The 20,226-nt window shown below is 35.9% G+C and overlaps 1 protein-coding gene across 10 annotated transcripts in view; it reads left to right on the top strand.

The window, feature by feature from the left end:
* The window catches only part of LOC135196189 (uncharacterized), a 151,026-nt gene that overhangs the window by 35,238 nt on the left and 95,562 nt on the right, over positions 1–20,226 (top strand). For 4 of the 10 annotated variants that reach the window (XM_064222786.1, XM_064222783.1, XM_064222785.1 and 1 more), the window contains one exon: positions 10,452–10,566. In XM_064222786.1, coding sequence (XP_064078856.1) covers positions 10,468–10,566 — 99 coding nt within the window. In that variant the 5' untranslated portion in view covers positions 10,452–10,467. Of the gene's footprint in view, positions 1–9,574; positions 10,567–20,226 lie in introns of all 10 variants that reach the window. The other 6 variants (XM_064222780.1, XM_064222781.1, XM_064222787.1 and 3 more) reach the window with 4 other exon arrangements.

The following is a 20,226-nucleotide window of genomic DNA, read 5'->3' as shown; positions in this document are numbered from 1 at the left end:
TACTTATATATATATATATATATATATATATATATATATATATATATATATATGTATGTATATACATATAATATACATACATACATACATACATACATACATACATACATACATACATACATACATACATAAATAATTTCGGTGTGTTGTATACATTAACTCTGGAGATTCATATTCCTGTAAAAAGTTATTTTTTGTTACCTAAATGTATAAGCCATTTATTTGTTCTTGGATTTTTTCCCTTCCAGAATTGATATTTCTCAATTATGAATATTGACAACCATCTCCTATTGATGTTTTCATTTTGTTATTTTATGTATTTAGATGGTATATATTCAGTTTAATATTTTTCAGAGACGTATGAGTTCCCCTTATTTTTTATCCTATTTTTATGATCCCAGCACGTAAGTCAAATTTAGAGGACTTTGTGTTATCACCACCCGAGACCTTATGTGTTGTTCTGCTTTGATGTGTTAGTTTCCAAAGGTTGGTCGTTAGTCTGTCATGTCCTTCCATAGCGTAACCAGGATCCAGAGAAAAAGCTCTCTGAGTCCTGCACATCTCGACCGAACGTACTGGTTGCCGCTAGCGTTGAGCTTCTGGCTTAGTTCACTCATTCTGTTATTATTTTCACTGTTAACATATTAGTTACATCTGAAAATAGTGCATCGCGAATATCCAGAACTCAAAGATTGTGATGACGTTCAGGTAAACGTATAGTTTCGTCATTTTGTATCTGGGAATCGTTATTGGAAATTCTTTTCATTCCCGTACAGAAAATACTAATTCAGTATTGTAGCTACAAGGCATTGCCAGTGAAGCGCATTAGATCTTATGTTCTAAAGTTCCCACTTTTTCCACAAACCTCTTGAAACGAATTACTCGGTAATGCTAAGGACTTTCAACAGAATAATTAGTTTCCATGCGGTGAATTTCCTTAAGAACGACATGGGCCTCCATTCTCACGAAGGGATTTCAGAAAAAAAATATTCGCTGCTCACTATATTGAAGAGTCGACCGAGAGACGAGAGATTTTTTCTCGTTTTCATATATACCTTTCTCGTTACAGTTTATTAGAAAGGTGGCTTTGTGACGTCACTGCTACTTCTTCAGTTGTATACTTTTTCATGCAGGAGGAGTGCTTGAAATAATAAACGTATGCTTCTATACCGGCGTTGTTGTCAACATTATCGGTATTGCCTCTTTCTAATACCTGTTTCTAATAAGCGGTAAAATGCCAACTTTTCAGTATCGAAATAAGGCCCTAATTAACAATGCCATCTTATGAGCAGAACTTTTCTTTTATTGCTATAAAGACATTTAAATCTTGACAGCGTAGTATGTTTCCTTCCTTGAGAACTGATGGGAAGTTAGGAACTGGGTCCTTCCTAGGTATTTTGGATATGAGACGGCATCGCATATAAACGGACGACTGAATCTCTTCTTGAAAAGAAATTGCAAGTGCCAGGTAACAATTCCTAGTTCCTTTTACGTCCGCAATTTGAGAATTCAGATGTGGGCTGACGACAGAAATTACTCTTTCAGATATGTGGCTTACCAAACATTATTGATTTAGGATAATGTCTCAATTACTTATACAGTTTGACTTGTCAGTATAGGTAGTAGCTTGTTTCTGTTGGTTGGCAGGATCCAAAGCTCCACATTAGGCCTATTATCCTCTTAAACACCTTGCCACATTTAGGGTAAGGGTCCTGAAGCAAGTCATATTTATATTCCTTAATGTTTTTATGTCTTGTATATAATGATGGCTACGGTTTCATGTTGCCTTCCTTTATTGAAAAATGTCATGAAAGCTATCATGGATCTACATCTACCGTTTAAGTGCTCATTCTGTTCATTCGTTGCCCGCCATCTTTTCTGTCAGCCATTGCTATTACATAGTCAGTCAGTATTAGATATTCCGTTTCCTGTCTGTCAAGTATAGTCATTTAAGGTTCTGAAGGTGGATAATGCATATTATAAGCATGCATTATCCACCTTACACTTCATATGTTTTCCTACCACATTATTTGTCACTTGTTTATTCATTATTGATGCTTCTGTTTAATTGTTCTATATTATTTTGACCTTAGAATACATGGTACTTCTTATCAGAAATCTACTTTACATCTCATTCTCATCAGCATCATTGACCTTGGATAAACTGGTTATCAAGTGATATTCCTTTGATTTTACTTGGGATAGAGTAAATTTGATAAGTGTTAACTGGAGTAGTCAAATGTTGGCCTAAAAGCAGACTAAGCGACACTTAAGTAAATTGACAAGGTTACTATTTATAATCGCAGTCGCTGCTTACTCACTGAAGATTCCTGGAAATATACGTGCAGCGTGGCCTAGTAGATATTAAATAAGAACTTTTTAAGACCTAGATGATATTTTTAGTACCATGTTATGGCATGTTATGGGCATGCCATAACATAGTGTAGATCCAAAAAAAGAAGGAAACTACCCATATGTATAGATTGAGGCAGAGAAAATCATAAAACGCAGTTGGGAACCATGCAAAGTGTGCACATTGTGGTGAAAGTTACCCTTTTCATCAAACCATTGAACGATCCACCTTTATGAAGGAATTTCAGGAAATGAGGATTAAACAAAGCTCATTTAGGGAAGCAAATCAGATTCCTGTCTTACACTTTTCTAGAATAATTGTCAAATATAATCTTAGCATAAGAAAGAGAATCATAGAGGTGATAAAATACCACAAATAAAATTGTCATACTATGAGAACCTAATAAACAAACTGCTTTCTGATGGTAACCAAGCTTCATAGACCAAGGAAATGTTGTAACATGGTGATGATTGAAGGTGCTTATAGATGTTCTTATTTCTTTGTTGGACAGTTATCCTGCTTTGTTAGACAACCTTCTTCTTTGTGCCTAAGGCTTCCTCTTTTATCAATGCATCAATCAATTTCCAGATGGGGATGTTGGCAAGTAATTGAATTTTGGAAAGTCTTTCTTCTTTGCGGCTAAAGCTTCATCTTTTTATCAGTGCCTCAATCAATTTCCGGATGGGGATGTTGGCAAGTAATTGAATTTTATAGTCTCATGCTATCCACATAAACTATTGATCACTTCTAGACATATCGTTCATTGTTTTATCATTGTCTCCAGATGCTGTGAAAAAGATTGCTGCAATCATGTGCCACTTCTGCATTTAGCTTGGCCAGTGAATTTAAGGTCAAAGTATGCAATGAATTCATGAGGTAAGTTGTGACCTCCATTCAGATCCAAAAAGCCTGATATCACATCATTTACCGGAAGGAAAGCTAACACAGAGAAACATCTATTAAAAAATGAATTCATGATCTGCGAGATTCTGTCATCTTAAACCGAGTTCACAATTTTTTTTCTAAAGATGGATTTTGACCAATGGAAAACCTATGAGCATCCCTAGAGTATACCTCTGCAATACTCTTTCTTGCTCTTAGTTCAAAATTAGTCAACACTGGTTGGGGATTAAGATGAGGTGAGTCTACAATAAAAGAGTAGGAAAGCATTATCACGTGGAATAAGGAATACACCATCTAGAACATGGATGCAGTACATTCAAAGTAGATTTATTGGAAAATTTCAGTGTCATTCGCTACCCAATTCTGAAATTGTGTCAAACCATCCCAACCCTCCTCCAAAGCATAAATGAGCGTTCTGTTTTCATTTATGCCAGTATCAATTTCAAGACACCTTTGTCTAGGAGAGAGAATACAGCAATCCTTTGGTATTTCATAATTACATTTTGGTCTAGAGCATTTTGTACCGTATGTCTCCAATGAAGAATATTTCTCCCCATTGCTGAGTCAGAAGGCATTTCTGCAAATGAAAATTCATCGTGGTTTGACAAGTTGTTCTGATGAGATGAAAATGTTCAGGACACAGATATGAAACAAAAAATGTACATATCCTAGAATACACATGACTGAGACAAAAATACCGTATGCAAATGCCCAACGAAGCCAATAATCAGGATGATTTCACAGGAATAGTTGTCCAGGGCACAGCTGACCTGTCACCGTCATTAACTGTGGCAGACGATATGTAAAGGGTTAGTGTTGTTACCCATTTTGGATAAAAACCATTGTTGCAGATGTTTTTAATTTTTCCTACACATGAATAGGTTATTCTAAACATTACTTTGGATTAAGAATTTCAACGCTGTAAAGCTCTGAATTGTGTGTGACACACAAAGTCAGAAGTGGTGTAAATCTAGACTACCATTAAAAGGACCTTCAAAGTTAGGGCTTAAGTTATAGTTTAGATCTCTCCTTATAATTCTTTTAACAGAATTTTAGAAATTATATTTGTTATTCAATTTTCTACATATTTTGAGGCACTTGTAATTTGGAAATCTTGTACTCTGGGATGACCAGTGATTGGCCAGATATCTTTGCTGTTTTTATGTATATGTTGCGCATTTATTATAGATGCTGCTTTCAGGAAAGCACAAGACCTTTAGTCACATAATGAGTTGTTAGTAAGGTTTAACTCATTACGAGTTATCTATTTTTAAATACTGATATCAGTGATTTGTTGGCGGGATTACTGAGTAGTGGTTCTCTGAAGGTGAGAGATGATCATTCTGCTAATTTTCATATAATAATGATCAATCCATGATGAATTCATGTATCACACATTCTGTCACATGCTTGAAAACATGTGACATTGAACCTCAAAGTCCAGTCCCATATGATTTTCTCTTTTGGGGTCCATTAAATGAATCCTAGGATAACAGCTAATCTTAGCTAGTGCATCTCTTCTTTCTGTGACTTAAGGTCGAGTTACTCATTGGTTGAACTTCATAACATATCCCCCTCTCGATTAGAGACTATCTTAAAGAAGTTACAGAAATTTACAATGAAACATTGTCTTGGGGTAAAGCCTTGTGGCATGCAAGAGGGCACTCAACAGTGGGTTTTATTCTTCGTCCTGTTTGACCCTAGAACTCTCTCTCTCTCTCTCTCTCTCATCTCTCTTCTCTCTTCTCTCTCCTCTCTCTCTCTCTCTCTCTCTCTCTCTCATATCTAATTCAAATTCTCTTTGCTTTCTGTCATCTTGCTGTCAAATCTCTGTATCTGTGGTTTCCATATGCAACTCTTGTGCACTATTCTCACCTCTTTATATCTTAGAAGACTTTTACTACATTGTGTTTACTTGCATTATCTTTATCTCTGTTCAATATCTTCCTCATATAGCTGTCCTAATTTATGAGATAGTTGCTGGGGCTGGAGTTCTATCGGGAGGTAGTAGCGGGATATTGTGGTGGGATTGTCTACCACCCGATAATGTTTGGACCTGAGAGATATAAACATTGATTACTATGTTTATATCTGAAGGGCACAAATATCTTTTAGAATTGGCCCTTGGATTCCTTGGGTGGCTGATTTTGGAGATAGGACTCTTGGCATTCTGTCCAGCTTGCCCATCCTTATTGATTGTGGATGTTGTATTGATGTAATGCTCTCAGTCCTATCAAGCAGTTTTGCTTATAGTTGAGCCTTTTAGTTACATGTGATGCCATCTCTTTGGTGTATAGTAAGGAGTTGACATCTGAGAGTCAACTCTTGCTGGTGCCATTAGTGGAGGATTGAACTCCATGAGAGGCTAATAGCGTCCTTTCAAAATTTTCAAGTAGAATCTCTCTCTCTCTCTCTCTCTCTCTCTCTCTCTCTCTCTCTCTCTCTCTCTCTCTCTCTCTCTCCAGAAATACCATTGCTTTCCTTATATAATAAAAGGTAACATCCCAGGGTCCCTTGACGATGATATATCAAAGATGACGACCCTTAGATCTAACTTACAATGAACCTCACTGAAGTCAAAATGATGAAGATGGTTTGGGCTTCAGTGTAGACACATGATAATAAGTTGAATGAAGTAACAACGGGTGACAGAACCAGCAGCAAGAGAGTAGGTGACATGAAAGTTATAGAAAAACTGAGGTCCCCCCTAGTTACAAACTTGCCATTAATAACTATATACGAGATATTATACAATTCTTTTGAAACCTTTGGAATAGTTTTGAAATTAGATCAAAACTAGATCAAATTAATAAGTGGAAGGTCTGGGTTCCATTCAAAATGAAATGAGGACGCTTTTAAGGCAAGCTGTAGTATCTAAAACATAAAAGTCTCAACTGCTGGCATGATTGGTGCTCTTTGTGGAAAAGAACCAAGTTTCAAATAATTTTGTTATCTTCCTGCCTGCAGACTGAGTTAGGAAAAATAACTTGCCTAATACTCTTTCCAAGGGAAAGCCCAAACCACCAAAGTGTCTACTCACGCAACTAAGGATGATTTGGAAATAATTTTAGTTTCCTGATTTTGCAAAAAAGAATCTGACCATAAATCAATCAGCCAATCAATCAGGAGAGACATTTCTTGGTTTGGAAGGATTGAATCACTCACTCATGCAAAATGTATTAACCACACATGCTCTTCAGTGTAAAGTGTAGTGACAATGGATTGGAATTATACCCCAGGTAGGGATATGATATTTAGTAGAAACCTTTATAACTTCACTGAAGAGGGGATACTAGATGTGAACCCAGTAACAATATAGAAAGTACACAGAAAATGAAAGAACACAACCGTCAACAAATGCAACTCTGAGCACATAAGTGTTGCGTATACTGAAATTATTTTTAATAAAGCAAAAACTACGAAATGGGACAACTCATAGCCGCCAACACATTGCCGCCCACTCCTTGTCGGCAAACTCATCGCCAAGGTATATAGAATATTTATTCTATATACCTAGCTCATCGCCGGCAAACTCATCGCCTCGACTAACTAAAGAACTTTATAAAAGCTAAAAAAAGGAAAGAGCACAAAAAGAAAGATTCAGTGTAGAAAAGAAAAAATCAGTGGAAAGCACCTTTTCTGTATAGTACAGGCTTGAATATTAGTAAATATAAAATATAAATAAAATGCCTTATAGCCAAAGATAAGAAACCATAAAAGTGAAGAAAAAAATTAAGACTTATTTTATGTTATGAGAAATATCGCGTAAATTCAATAGGAGTCCTTTGAGTAAAACTTTGGACTACGTATTCTACAAATGCACTTCCCCAGGGGTGTTCCTCCTGCACTGAGTTGTTGTATGATAAGTAGGGTCTAGATAATAAGAAAAATCTAAAAGATAATTGTTATCTCTTGAAACAAGGGACTTTTGTTTATTTCACCAGTGGTGCACTGCCAGCTATAAGCGATTCCAGATAACTGTCTGGACCTTTTTGATCTTTGTTGAATGCATTAAAGAATATCCAGATTGCTGGATGTTCCCTCCCTAATTCCATTTGGAGTCTTCTGTTTCCTGCTTCTGCGTTGTTGTTGGTTTTATCTTCCTGATTTAAAGTACGAAAATACAAATTCCACATTTCTATTGTGAAGAGTTGGGGTACATCTACTATTTCCTCGTCTATTTTACCGACCTATATAATTGCCCTCGTGCCAATTCAGAATTGGCGCATGCTCTGTAGTCCAGGGGCAGAATGGAATTTTTGGTGAAGCCTTCTTTCAAGAGATAGCAATTGTTTTTTAGGTTTTATTGTTATCTAGACCCTATTTATCATAAACCAACTCAGTGCAGGAGGAACACCCTTGGGGAAAGTTTTTTATTGCCAAAGTTGAAAATAGCTGCCATTGCAGATCGGGGAATATTAGTTTTCAGCTTATCTTAATTTCTATTTAACATAGAAGTTTGATTACAGTAACAAAATTCATGTTTTTGTTTAAAGATGTGTAAAAAGTGCACTATCATATGTTTTAATGTTCTATTTGATTATATTCTGTGCTGCTCTTGGGAAAAAATCATAAGCCCTTTGGTTGGTAGCGTCAAGATATCTTGACCCGCAATACCAGTATGTATCAAAGTTGCGAAGGTCGACATATGTCCATCATAGTAAAAAAAAATTTAAAAAATTGCCCTGCAAATTATGAATTAATTTTCTTTCCTTTACGTCCTTTGAAAATCACAAGGCAATAATCTCATACCATCTGGTGGTAGTACAACTAAACGTGAATGTTAACAAAAACATATGGTTTCTCTGCTGGTCTACCGCCTACACATGCATCATGCTACTGCAACATTTTCCATAAAATTTCGATTAAATCAGGTAATTTATGTATTCTCTAAATCAGTGTTTCTTAAACTTTCTTGTGCAGCGGACCCCTTTTATTAAAATTACTCATGTAGCGGACCCCTTATTATGATAATTTCCGTCTTTTGTTTAAAAGTGTTTTCAGTGTATAACATATAGTAAAGTTGGTACTGAATTATGGTACTGAATTATTTACTAATGGCTTATCTTCAATATAAATCAGTGTTTCCTAAACTTTCTTGTGCACTGGTTGCTTTGCCAGCTGGACCAAATTATTGTGCCACAATGTTAAAATTATGGAATTTGCCTATATATTATGGTAGTATTATGGAAATGTGCTAACTCAGTTTCTTTAAGCAAACTGTTTAAAATAATTCACTTTCTAGTACCATCACCTTCGGTGTCACGCAGACCTAAACTCTCTCTCTCTCTCTCTCTCTCTCTCTCTCTCTCTCTCTCTCTCTCTCATTATCAGTGCAGTTTTTGTTTCATTCATGTTGTTTAAATCGCTTTAGTACTTTAGGTGTTTGTTAGTTTTCCTGCGTTCTTCCTTTCGTTCCTTTCTTAATTCATAATGATCCCGCTTTTCTTCATTCCTTCTTCTTTCTTTGTCAGCTTCATTCCCTCATACTATTGAATTAACAGACAACACTCAAGGAAAAGTCGTGTCCTTTAATATAAGAATCAGTGTTAAAGATTAAGAGCTTTTAGAGGTATGTGGTTCCTTGAAGATTTTTCATGTGTAACAATATGGTTTGATAATTTTTGCCGGACTATATTTGCATATAATTTTTCATCTGTGATTTCAATAAGTAATGCCTGGTTCACACGTTTCTTTTAAATCTCCTGGGTACACGGTGGCTTTTCTGTCTTCTCTGCAGCATTGGTGTAATACTGACAGTTTCTTTATATGTTTCTAATTTTATCGTGTACTCACGTAGCTATGATTGTCGTTGACTCTGCCTGATAGAGATTATAAGGGCATATGAAAACAAAATGATAGTGCTGAAATAACTGCGGACAAAAATGGGATCTCTACTGGAAAAATTTCTATCATTGTTTTCAGACCCTTGTGTTAACTAAATTGCACTTTCTTGCCCTTAGACATCCTAGGTTGAAAGAAATAATTGCTTGAGTATTATGGGTCATTTAGTGTACGATAAATGATTTAGTTGTGTACTTCTAGGTATCTCTTTTTTTGGTGACTGATCAACAATATACTTTTTCCAGAAAGGCCGTTAAGTAGTAAAATGTGAGCATAAATTGAAACCCCGACTTGAAAGTGGTATACTTAGAAGTCTTGATACTACTATTCGAAGAGGCTCTTAGGCAGGAAGTCGAAGTGATGCTTGTAAATCATGTATAATGACTCTTAGTGTCTTTCAAATTTTGTAGATAACATAATTCTGTTATTCTGTTGAAGTATATGAAAGTTGCATTAAATAATGATGTTTCATAGGTTCTTATTGCCCATAACAGATGCAATTCAGATGATAACAGAAAATGATATATGGTCAGCTTGATTATCAACTACTGAAGATAATACAAAGAAAATAATGTAGTTTTAGAGGTAACATTTGCAGTAACATCGACTTTCGACTGTGCTGTGATGACGTTCATGGAAAATACTGTGTAAAAAGAAAATGTTACATTGGTGATGAAAAAAGAGTTATTAGTCTATGGAGTAGAAAGTGACCACAATATATATGCAGAAAATTGTATTTTTCTATGGAGTAAAAAGTGATCAGTTCTGATCTGAGTAAAATCATTTTTATTGAGAAAGATTAATTGCATATACAAATATGAGTAGCATGATTACATTCGAGTAACTTTGATCCCACTTACAGTTTAGTGACCACAAGAGGAACTGACACAAGAAGAAGAAGAACCATAAGGGGAAAATCTTACTGGTGGTGATGCACAAAGAAGGTAAAAGATAAAAATTATCACAAGTCACTCATTTTGTTAAGAGGAAACGGTAAGCAGAGAAGGAGGAGGAGGGGGAGGAGGAGGAGGGGAGAGAAGGAGAAGGAGGAGGGGAGGAGGAGAACGAGAAGGAGGAGGGGTGGAAACGGAGGGAAAATGAGAAGGAAAAGGAGTCAAAATTGAATGTAGAGATATCTGTATTGCCAGTAATTTAGACAACTATCCTCTGTCAGAGGGTCAAGTAGTTTTAGTCCTGTACACTACTGCATAGTCGAGGAGAAGGAGAACTTGATAGTACTGTCCTTTGTGATGGCCAATAGCGAGAGGTCTCCAGCTCCTCCGCCACCTCGCCTATTGAGGTCTCCGAGTCACGAGAGCGTGAGTACTGAGCTCTCTTTATTTTCCATCAGTAGTGCGGCATCTGAGATGTCCCGAGTTGGCCTAAAGGTGGTCCTGCCCGCCCACCTAGCTAGAGGTCCCTCTCCAACCCCCGAGGGAAGACACCGCCTTCAGGTAAGAGGAGAGGTCAGTTCCCAAAAGAAGAAAGTACCCAAGTTTTCTTGCCTGTCTTGTTTCTCATTTGCATTGCTTCTTGGTTTGCAAAATCTCATTTACCAATAGTTCAGAGAAAATTGTTTGTGCTGTCTATGATTCTCTCTCTCTTAAATTTTCATTTTTTCACATATTTTTTGTAGCATAAGTATTAATATATTTACTTACATAAAAATTAAGGTTAATGTAAGGCAGTCTGGTTACTGGCTGACTTAGTTATCAGGGATCTGGTTTTATGGCACTTGTCCATCGCTGAAAATCGCCGATATTCGGCGCCATAGTGCCGATTTCCGGTTGTGAGCGCTGATAATAGAGATATGGCGCCGAGGCATACCTAATAGAGGCGCCATTAGCCGGTTATCGGCGCCATAATTGCCATAAATCGCCGATTTTCTGTTATCCACGATTTTTGCTTATCATCAAGCCGTCAGAACAGAATCCCCGCTGATAACTGGGGACTACCTAATATAAATATGCTGAATACAGTGTGGTACACGTGTGTTCAAGAAATTCCCTTTATTTAGTATACTACATAGAGGTCTTAATAATGACAATGCAGGTGTGTGTGAATAATGAATTAATCAGCTTGTGTAATCATAGTGGTGTGGGACTGATGACTCCAAATAATAATCATTAATTGATTTTGTAACTCCAAGGAACTAAATTCGAAACTTTTATTGTCAGTTATAAACGAAATTGCTTTGGTTCTGTACTTTATTTCATGAAAGTTTGCCAAATTAATAAAGTGATGCCTCAATTGCTGTTGAAACTTGGATTGCAGATTTTCCAGAAATCAGAGATGGGGTCAAACACTTGCTATCATTTCTTATAACCCAAGAAAAGTTCTTATGAACTGAGAGTAACAGAGTAGCAGCCATTCTTTATTTATATACATTGCTTTATTGACTAATCCGTTAAATGAATCATTCTAAACTACCCTTCTCCCAATAACTATTTTTTGTGTATGATTAATATAATGGAAATGAGAATGTTATCAAAAAGGTATCGTACACACAAAAACTGCGCTGACGACGTCGTGTCTTAGTGCTAAGAGAAACAATTATTGGGTAATATAAAAAGTTATGTTACCTCTTTTTCGTAACTAAAAATGTGAATGGAATGGAAATGTTTCTCTAGTTCGTATATTGTTGAAGCTCTAAGAGATTATATTTCTATATGTCTCCGATTGTTAATTGCCAGAGGCATTGGGTAAGTTACAAGTGGATTACAAATTATATGTGACTTCGTAGTTTTCTGTTCAAATGGTTTGTTGGCTTGACCGCAGATTGGTTATTTTATAAGTTTTATTTCATCAATAAAACAATTTCTGTACTAAAGTGTCATTTGAGAAGGGTGTCGGCATCCCTTAAATTCATAGTTTGACTTGTATTACTTTAAGGATCATTTGTCTTTTTGATCTTGTTCAAGACTAAGTCATCGAAATGACCGAACTTTGCTTCGATATTGAACGAGCTCGTGAAATGTATAGCAAACCCATCAGGTCCAAAAAAGAAATAGTAATGATGAATATATCACGTCGTATGCATGATCATTGTGTCAGCCTCTACGATGTTACCTGTTGTGTGATGTCTTTAGTGACATTACAACTTTAGTGAGACCCAAGGCAATTAAAAAAAGTAGAGAAGCTTCCTGCTAAAGAACTGCAAGGTCTTGCCCTGCAAGAATATATGTTGGTCTGTGAGTTTTCTTCTCTTATTTCCAAGAGGACTTTGATGAGTCCTTTTCCTCTTTCATTTCCACGAAAATACCTAGGTTTGTATTTTTCATCTCATTTCCAGAAAATACAAAGGTCTGTCCTTTTCCTCTCTCATTTCCAGAAAATATCAATGGTCTGTCTTTTATCTCTTTCATTTCCAAGAAAAAAAAACAAAGGTCTGTTCTTTATCTCTCTTTTCCAAAAAAAAAATACAAAGATCTGTTCAATTTTCCTTTCATTTATAGAAAATACAAAGGATCCTTTCTCTTTTCTAAGAATATATGTAGGTTTGTCCTTCTCTTCTCTCATTTCATAGAAAATACCTAGGTCTGTCGTTTTAATCTCTTATAACCAAGAAAATACAAACGTCTGTCCTTTTCTTCTCTCATTTGCAAGGAAATGCAAAAGTCTGTCCTTTGCCTCTCGTATTTCCAAGAAAATATGCAGGCTACCCTTGTCATTTTCTCTTTCATTTCCAAGAAAATACTTAAGTCTGTATTTTGCTTTGCTCTCATTTCCAAGAAAATATGTAGGTTTGGCCAGTTCCTCTCTCAATTCCAAACGAATATGTAGGTCTGTCATATTCTTTACTCATTACCAGAGGTCCACCTTTTCCTTTTCGCATTTTCCGAGAAAATACGCATGTCTGTCCTTGTATTCATTTCCAGGAAAATAAGTAGGTCTATCTGTTTCCCCTCTCATTTCCAAGGAATGTACTTGTTTGTCTTATTCCTCTCATTTCCAAGAAAATATGTAGCTCTGTCCTTTTCCACTCTTATTTTAAAGAAATGCAAAGGTTTGTCTTGTTCCTCTATCATTTCCAAGAAAATAGGTAGGCCTGACCTTTTCCTCTCTCATTTCCAAGGAAATAGGTAGCTTAGCTTTATACATTTCCCCTCTCATAGCCAAGAGAATATGTAAGTCTTTCCTTTTGTTCTTTCATTTCCAAGAAAATAATACATAAGTATATCCTTTCCTCTCTCTCACTTTCAAGAACGATAGAAATGAATTTCATTCTTAGGTTCGTCAAATATAGGAAAGGTTTGGTAGTGTAAACATTTTGCATTCATCACATTGCAAAATAACGCTTAAGCTTGGCTTTGCATTAGACACAGAAGTTCCCTCCCACTTCTTTGAGCAGGTAATGTGACTGACTACAGTGTTCCCTTTTAACATGGGGTTGTTGATTTAGTGTATGCAGAAGGGCGTTGCTTAATTACGAAAATGTCTTTTATAACTTTTTTTAAGTGTTCAGATAATGTATAATTGTTGAGAATTTAAGAATGAATCAAGATATTTTTCTTGGTAAAATATCAATATGGACAGAATTTGCCTCTGTTGTAGAATAAAGATTGCGACTTATAATGGAAGTTTGGAAAAGATCGTTAGAATCATTATATGACTAGTGGATTTTGAAGACTGAAAAAGTTAAGTAGATTAGACATTCAGGCCCGAATTTATCATTGCTCATAGTAAAAGAATGGAGTCAGATTTACTCGAGGGCCAGCTTATTTTCCATTGCCAATAGGGGTTAAATGGTGACTGATTATTCTACCAATTATTCACACAATAGGATTCGAGAACCTAGATATAAATCAATTCATTATGTTAGGAAAGGTTGCATTGGAAGGGGAGTCGAATGAGTGCAAGGCAAGGAAGTTGTTGAACGTAGAGATATACGAGTGCGAGCGAAAAGTAAGTCTCTTTTGGAAATTGTTGTCAGAGGGATATCAATATGAAATGAGAGGAGCAGGCCTGACTTGTCTACTGTTTCTTGGACAGAAATTTATGCATAATTCCAGAAAAGATAACATGTATGGTAAGCATGCCAACCTTCCTTCCTGTCTCTTGAAGGGAACAGTTGTCTTTTTACTGTCAAGAATGAACATCAGGATTCACTGATTTGATAAGAAAAAAGTAAGGTAAGGGTCTTCATATTTATTAGTCATCATCGTAAGGTGAGTACTCATACTACTCAATGTCCTCGCTCTCTGGTTCTGTGGGCTGTTATTCATTTGCTTGACAGAGTTTGATGTTTTATCATAAAATTATGAATGCTTATTAAGCTCAATTTTAAAGCGATGAATTCAAGTAGCAAGCTTAAATCTGGATCTTCTTCTGTACTGCGTATAATGGAATGTGACTTTTGTAAATGACATGAGAGAAAGTCTCAGCATGCAAGATTTCATCCGCATATAGGTTTTACACGAGCAAAACAAGAAAATAACAATAAATGCATAACACAGAATTCCTAGATCTGTCAGTTCTGGAAAATCGGCATTGCAGCGGAAGATGAACGAAGAAGGAGGGCCTGCAACCGAATCTGTCAAGATGGATGAGGCTCCGATCGATCGTTTAACGGTTAGCAACACAAATTCACATAATTATAATCAAATTCTCTCTCTAATGTCAAGTTGATGTCGGAGTGTAAAAGTGAACATAGGCTAAGATATTTCATTCTGGTTTATGCACAGATTTTTGTTATAAAAGTGGGAAAAATAAACATCCACTCGGCTGCGACTCTACTCAGAATTATTCTAATGAAATAAGGAATAAATGCAAAAAACATGGAAGAACGAACATTAAAAGGCGAGTGATTACTCTGACCCCATGGTGAATTTAAACAACGTTGACTTGCTCGTCACGTCACAACTTCATTGATAATAATGTGCGGCCCTTAGCCCCGATTAGGGGAGGGATAGTTGTAATATTAATAAGGAATATGAGTTGATAGACGTGAAAAGACAACGCTGATGCTATTTCCAAGATTCATCCTTGCCGAAACATTTTAAAAGAAAAGCCATTTTTAAGAAGCACCAGACATTTCACAGTTGCACCGTAGATCAAACACACACTGCCTCTATTACGTGCCTATTAGGTAGTAAATGTTATATCAACGATATAACACACAAGAGGAAAATCAGTTTTTCATAAACAATCATGTCCGGAGGCAATTATCCCCTTCATCGATATTCCTGGTGCTTTATAAGAAGTTGTATTAAGACTTACCAATTAAATTCGGGTTGTGGAGCACAGAGACCCTTCCATTAGATAAAGGTTAGCCTTCCTACAACTTACTAGAAAATTAAATGTCATTATTAGGACAGAACCAAATTTCAAGGCTGGACGCTGAAAAGGTCCATCAAGTGTGGGTGGCGCTGGCAGACTGAGAGACACCACCACCACCACCACCACCATTTGAGGTCTTCAGAGAATCGTAGGCAAACCAAGAAACATTTAGGAGAAGTACCTTTTCCTTTTCATATAAAAATGTCAGTCAAATCGATAACAGCTGCTTTATGCCATAAGAACTGACTTCAGAAGATATGAAGAGAATGCTTGGAAGTTTGAAGTCCGGTTTCAAATGAATCAGGTGAACAGTCTTGCCTCTCAGCACAATGGCCCCATTCACTACATCACCTTGATTTAATTAAGCGTAAAAGGTGCTGAAAATCAACTCTTAATGTGTAAATTAAATTTTTTCCTTGAGGAAAATGAAATGACACAACAATCTGAATAAATGCTACGCAAAGATCTGGATGAATCGTCATAGAAATTTATATTTCCGGGAAAGTATTTATGAACTTTTTTTTTTTTTTACACATAACTTGTACTTTTCCTTGTGGCCCATTCCCCCAGAAACAATGATGAACTAAGGTCCCATAACGTTTAAATATCACTTTTCAGATATTTCTTTGGTAACCGATAAGAGATATTAAGAACGACAATCTTCCAAGTCTGAGAAGAAAAGGAGTTTGTTACATCGTGGAAATGTAATGTTAATTATTTATATAACAGTCATGCTATGTTACTAGGTTGAATTAGACTCGCATTGTTATGAGTTTCTGATGTCTGAAGGCTGCCCTTAGATAGAGTACTGCGAAAGAAAGCTTCATATTCACCCTGCATTTTACAACGTTGATCTGCGCTTTAAATTAATAAAGAAAATCCAATTAGGAATTTAATTCCGTTGACATTATGCTACGTTATTGATATTTTAATCTAGCAACGTAGTTATAAATTAATCGTGTTTTAATCTAAACTATACATTGGGAAAAGACAGCAAAATGGTGGCAATTGCCGAGAAAAGTATCTAAAATGTAAAATAAATACAACTGATGACTAGTTACAATAAATGAATGCCAAGAAAACTGTGTAACAATCAATGTGAGATGGTTGGAATATCCAGTTGGGAAGAGATGAAGCGGAGGAATCGTCCAAGAAATGAACTGTAGAGCAGCCTGCTTTATTAATGTTGCCGAACATATGGGTGAGCCTTGGACATAACATCTTTGAACTGCCATCCTTTCATGAATACGTCAGTGCTATGTGTATGTAATAGGTTGCATTCTTATTTCGTGCAACGGCTGCCACTGTGACATCACCGAAACTCATCGTCGCCCCATGTACCAAACTAAAGCAAACTTATCCACAATGATATTACCCTGCATCACCTTACGGGTAAAATTAGTCTGGGTGGCTGCCGCTCTCGTCTAGCTGGCAGCTACGCCGGGCCGCTGTTCCACCCTCTGCCCAATAGTAATTAAACGACAACATTGACAATACATTTGTGAATTGCGTCAGATGCAGTTCATAAATGCACAGCTGAGTGGATATCACGAGACCTAAGACACAATTGCACTATTTTCCAATGAAACCTGACTGGCAATGGGTATTTTTCAATAGTAACCTAAGATGCATCGGCAAACACTGCGTCTGTTAATAATAAAAATTATGATTATATGTTATAAAAAGCATCTGAAAACACTGAAGTTCCTAATAAAAAGTTCTTTACACGAGGCATTAAGAACAATGGAACTTCAGTTGAAAAGCACAAAGGTTTCAATGTAGTCATTACCAAACTGGCAAAATTGAGGACAAGTCAAGTAGATTCAGTGTCACGAGCGTACTTCCCTTGGTGAAAGCTCATTATATCTAAAAACTGCATTACGCCTCATGCAGGGTGATTTTATATTTATCGTAAGTAAACGTATTCATTACACGAGTCTAATGTCTGAGAATAACTGTAAGCATCCTTCAATAAGATACACAGCGTTTCAGTGATGAAAACCCAAATCAGAGCGTCATTTTGCTTCAGCAGTGCTGATTTAATTATTGTATATATAGGTTTAAAAAATATAAATGTAACTTGAGAAGCAGCAACATTAAGAAACCAACAAAGGAATAAGAATCAGTCATCTCTGGAGGCTGTTGAACAAATTTATTCTTCCAAGGTAAAGGACAGAGATGATACCTTTCATCACAACCTGACAAAAAAAAAAAAAAAAAAAAAAAAAAAATTGGCAGTCGGCAACCTCGGGCAAGAAAGGGAAATCAATAAGTTGTTAGTCTTTAGATCTAAGCTGTGAGTCATCTGCGGGCCCTCAATTGCAAGTGGTATGGGAAATGGCATATACACGCATGCAAGTTGATGAGCATTCATGACAAAGGACAACAACGATTCAAAAGTGACAGTACAGTTCACCCGTTGTGGAACCTATTTAATAGGTTTTACAATGTCAGTGCTGTTTAAAGCTTCCATTCTAAAGTTCTAGCGAAAGAAATGAATACTTTGCTGTTCCCTTAATTTAGCTTTACAAGCCATTAATCTCTCATGCTTCTCTCAAAAATTACCAAAGAGATTCTTTACTAAAATCCTCATTTCGTATCTTTTTTTTCCGAACTATTGCTAAATCTTATATTTGAAAACGACTATTCAGTCTTATTTTTTATCTTCAAATTCCTTATTTAGCAGTTAATGAAAAATATGAATATGCCTGCATCATTCATACAATACAAGATAGATACCAGATTTACTTGAGTGTTTCACTGACTCGTATTTTTAAATGAGGTTATTCTCTTAAATATATATATATATATATATATATATTATATTATATATATATATATATATATATATATATATATATATATATATTGTTATACTATGAAACAGTTATGAGAGGGGTGGAAAGTAAATGGAAAGAAAGAGTACTATGAAACGTTGTTAGGAGAGGGTGGAAAGTAAGATGGAAGAAAGAGACTATGAACGGAGATACAGCAAAAGAAGCTAAAGAATTTACAGCTAGAGGCAAAAAGGATGCTTATGTAATGCCTACAGTGCACCGCACGAGATGTACTTGACGTCACTACTACCCCACTACGAGGTTATTGCTGTAGTATGCAGCAGCTAATTGTGTGGAAGCTTTCTGCTTCACAGGCAAAATCTTTTATTCAGGATTGACAGCTGAATGTGGCTATAAATAGAACTTTGATTTCCTCTGGAGCTACACCATATTAGTGGAAATAGCTTGCTGTTTATAAATATATATATATATATATATATATATATATATATATATATATATATATATATATATATATATAGTATATAAATGTAATAGCCACATTTACATATGTATCTGGTAAAAATGTCCAGTAGATTCTTCATATATATTTCAGACTAAAAAGCAATAAAAACGATTGCCCACTTGACTACGATGGTGAGGATGGGTCTATTCCATCTTCAATAGATATATATCTGAAAATGACAGGTATATGTATGTACGAGAGGGGATTGCCTTTTATCATTGTCGTGGTCAGGTCGGCAAGGTGATCTCATCGTGGTCATGGTATCACAGGTCCGTTTCCTGCTACCAGACATCATGATTTCATTCATATTTCTTTAGAGTTGGACCTCGAGGCTTTGTAGTGACAGGCATATCCAAAAATGAGCAAAGAATTTGAGAAGGGAAGAGGGCATTGTGGCTAATAAATTTACCTATGCATCTGATAAAAATGAACATTAGATTCTACACACGCGCACACACACACTCTGGTTTAAAGCTAAGGACTATACATTCCGGTGGACTGACTCCCACCCTTATCAAATAGTGAATGACAAGAAGTTACATTGGCGAAATATATAGTGGGAGATATACCCTTAGGTGATGCCTGGGTCACTGCTAAGCCGACGTTGGTTCTGTTAATTGTCTTAATTTGCTTCATCGTTGCACTAAGGAAGATTTTGTCTATATGGTCAGAGTCCCAGGCTCCATTGGAAAGGTTATCTTATTGTATCGACACAGCTGCTTGCAATAGTGTTATTCATTACAATGGGCTTGTTCATAAACTTAACTCATTAATTGAATATAGTATTTGGAACCATTTAGGTCAACAAAAAGTTTTGAATGTATCGACGTGGCCCTTAACTAACAACCAGTCCATTGTCTTAATCTTAGGTTTGTCATTTGCCCTTAAACGTGGCAAAAAACATAATTACAAGAATGACGAATTATGTCTTAAGGGAATTCTTCTAAACACCCTAACTAGACACAACAACACACACCCCCTGCCGAAAAGATTTATGATAGCTATAAACTCACTTAGCAAACTAGACGTTATAATCACTAGATCAGATAAAGATGGTAAAATTGTTTTAATAGACAAGACTCTCTACCAAGAAAAGATCAGTGAACATTTAAATAAAAAAAAACTACCTATGAGAAATAAAAAAAAAAAAAAAAACAAGCCATAATGGCTCAATAGATTTCTTCAGAAAAATTAGGAACATTGGTAAAAGTAAGAAAAATATAGAAATTTTGGAAAAGTTTAAAGCAATGAATCCAAAGTTACCTTATTTTTAGGAACTTTTTCCCCCTAGTAATAAAAAAAACACAGAGGACTTTTGCAACAAATTTAGGTAGGCAAATATCCCTGTACATAATGTAAAACTTCTCAGCTTAGACTTTTCACAAAAGTACCTATAAAAGATGTATTAACATTCCTCAAAATTAAACTTGAGCCATTTGCTGACCACTTCCCCATAGATTTTAATAAGATAATGCAACTTGTAGAGTTCTGCGTTACACTTTTACTGTCAAAAATTCGGTTGCAGTATGGGGTGTCTGCTCAGT

Source organism: Macrobrachium nipponense, chromosome 17, assembly GCF_015104395.2.
Source record: "Macrobrachium nipponense isolate FS-2020 chromosome 17, ASM1510439v2, whole genome shotgun sequence".
In the NCBI taxonomy this organism is placed as follows: domain Eukaryota; kingdom Metazoa; phylum Arthropoda; class Malacostraca; order Decapoda; family Palaemonidae; genus Macrobrachium; species Macrobrachium nipponense.
Note: the sequence above shows the minus strand (reverse complement) of the source record. Positions and strands in the feature narration are given on the sequence as shown.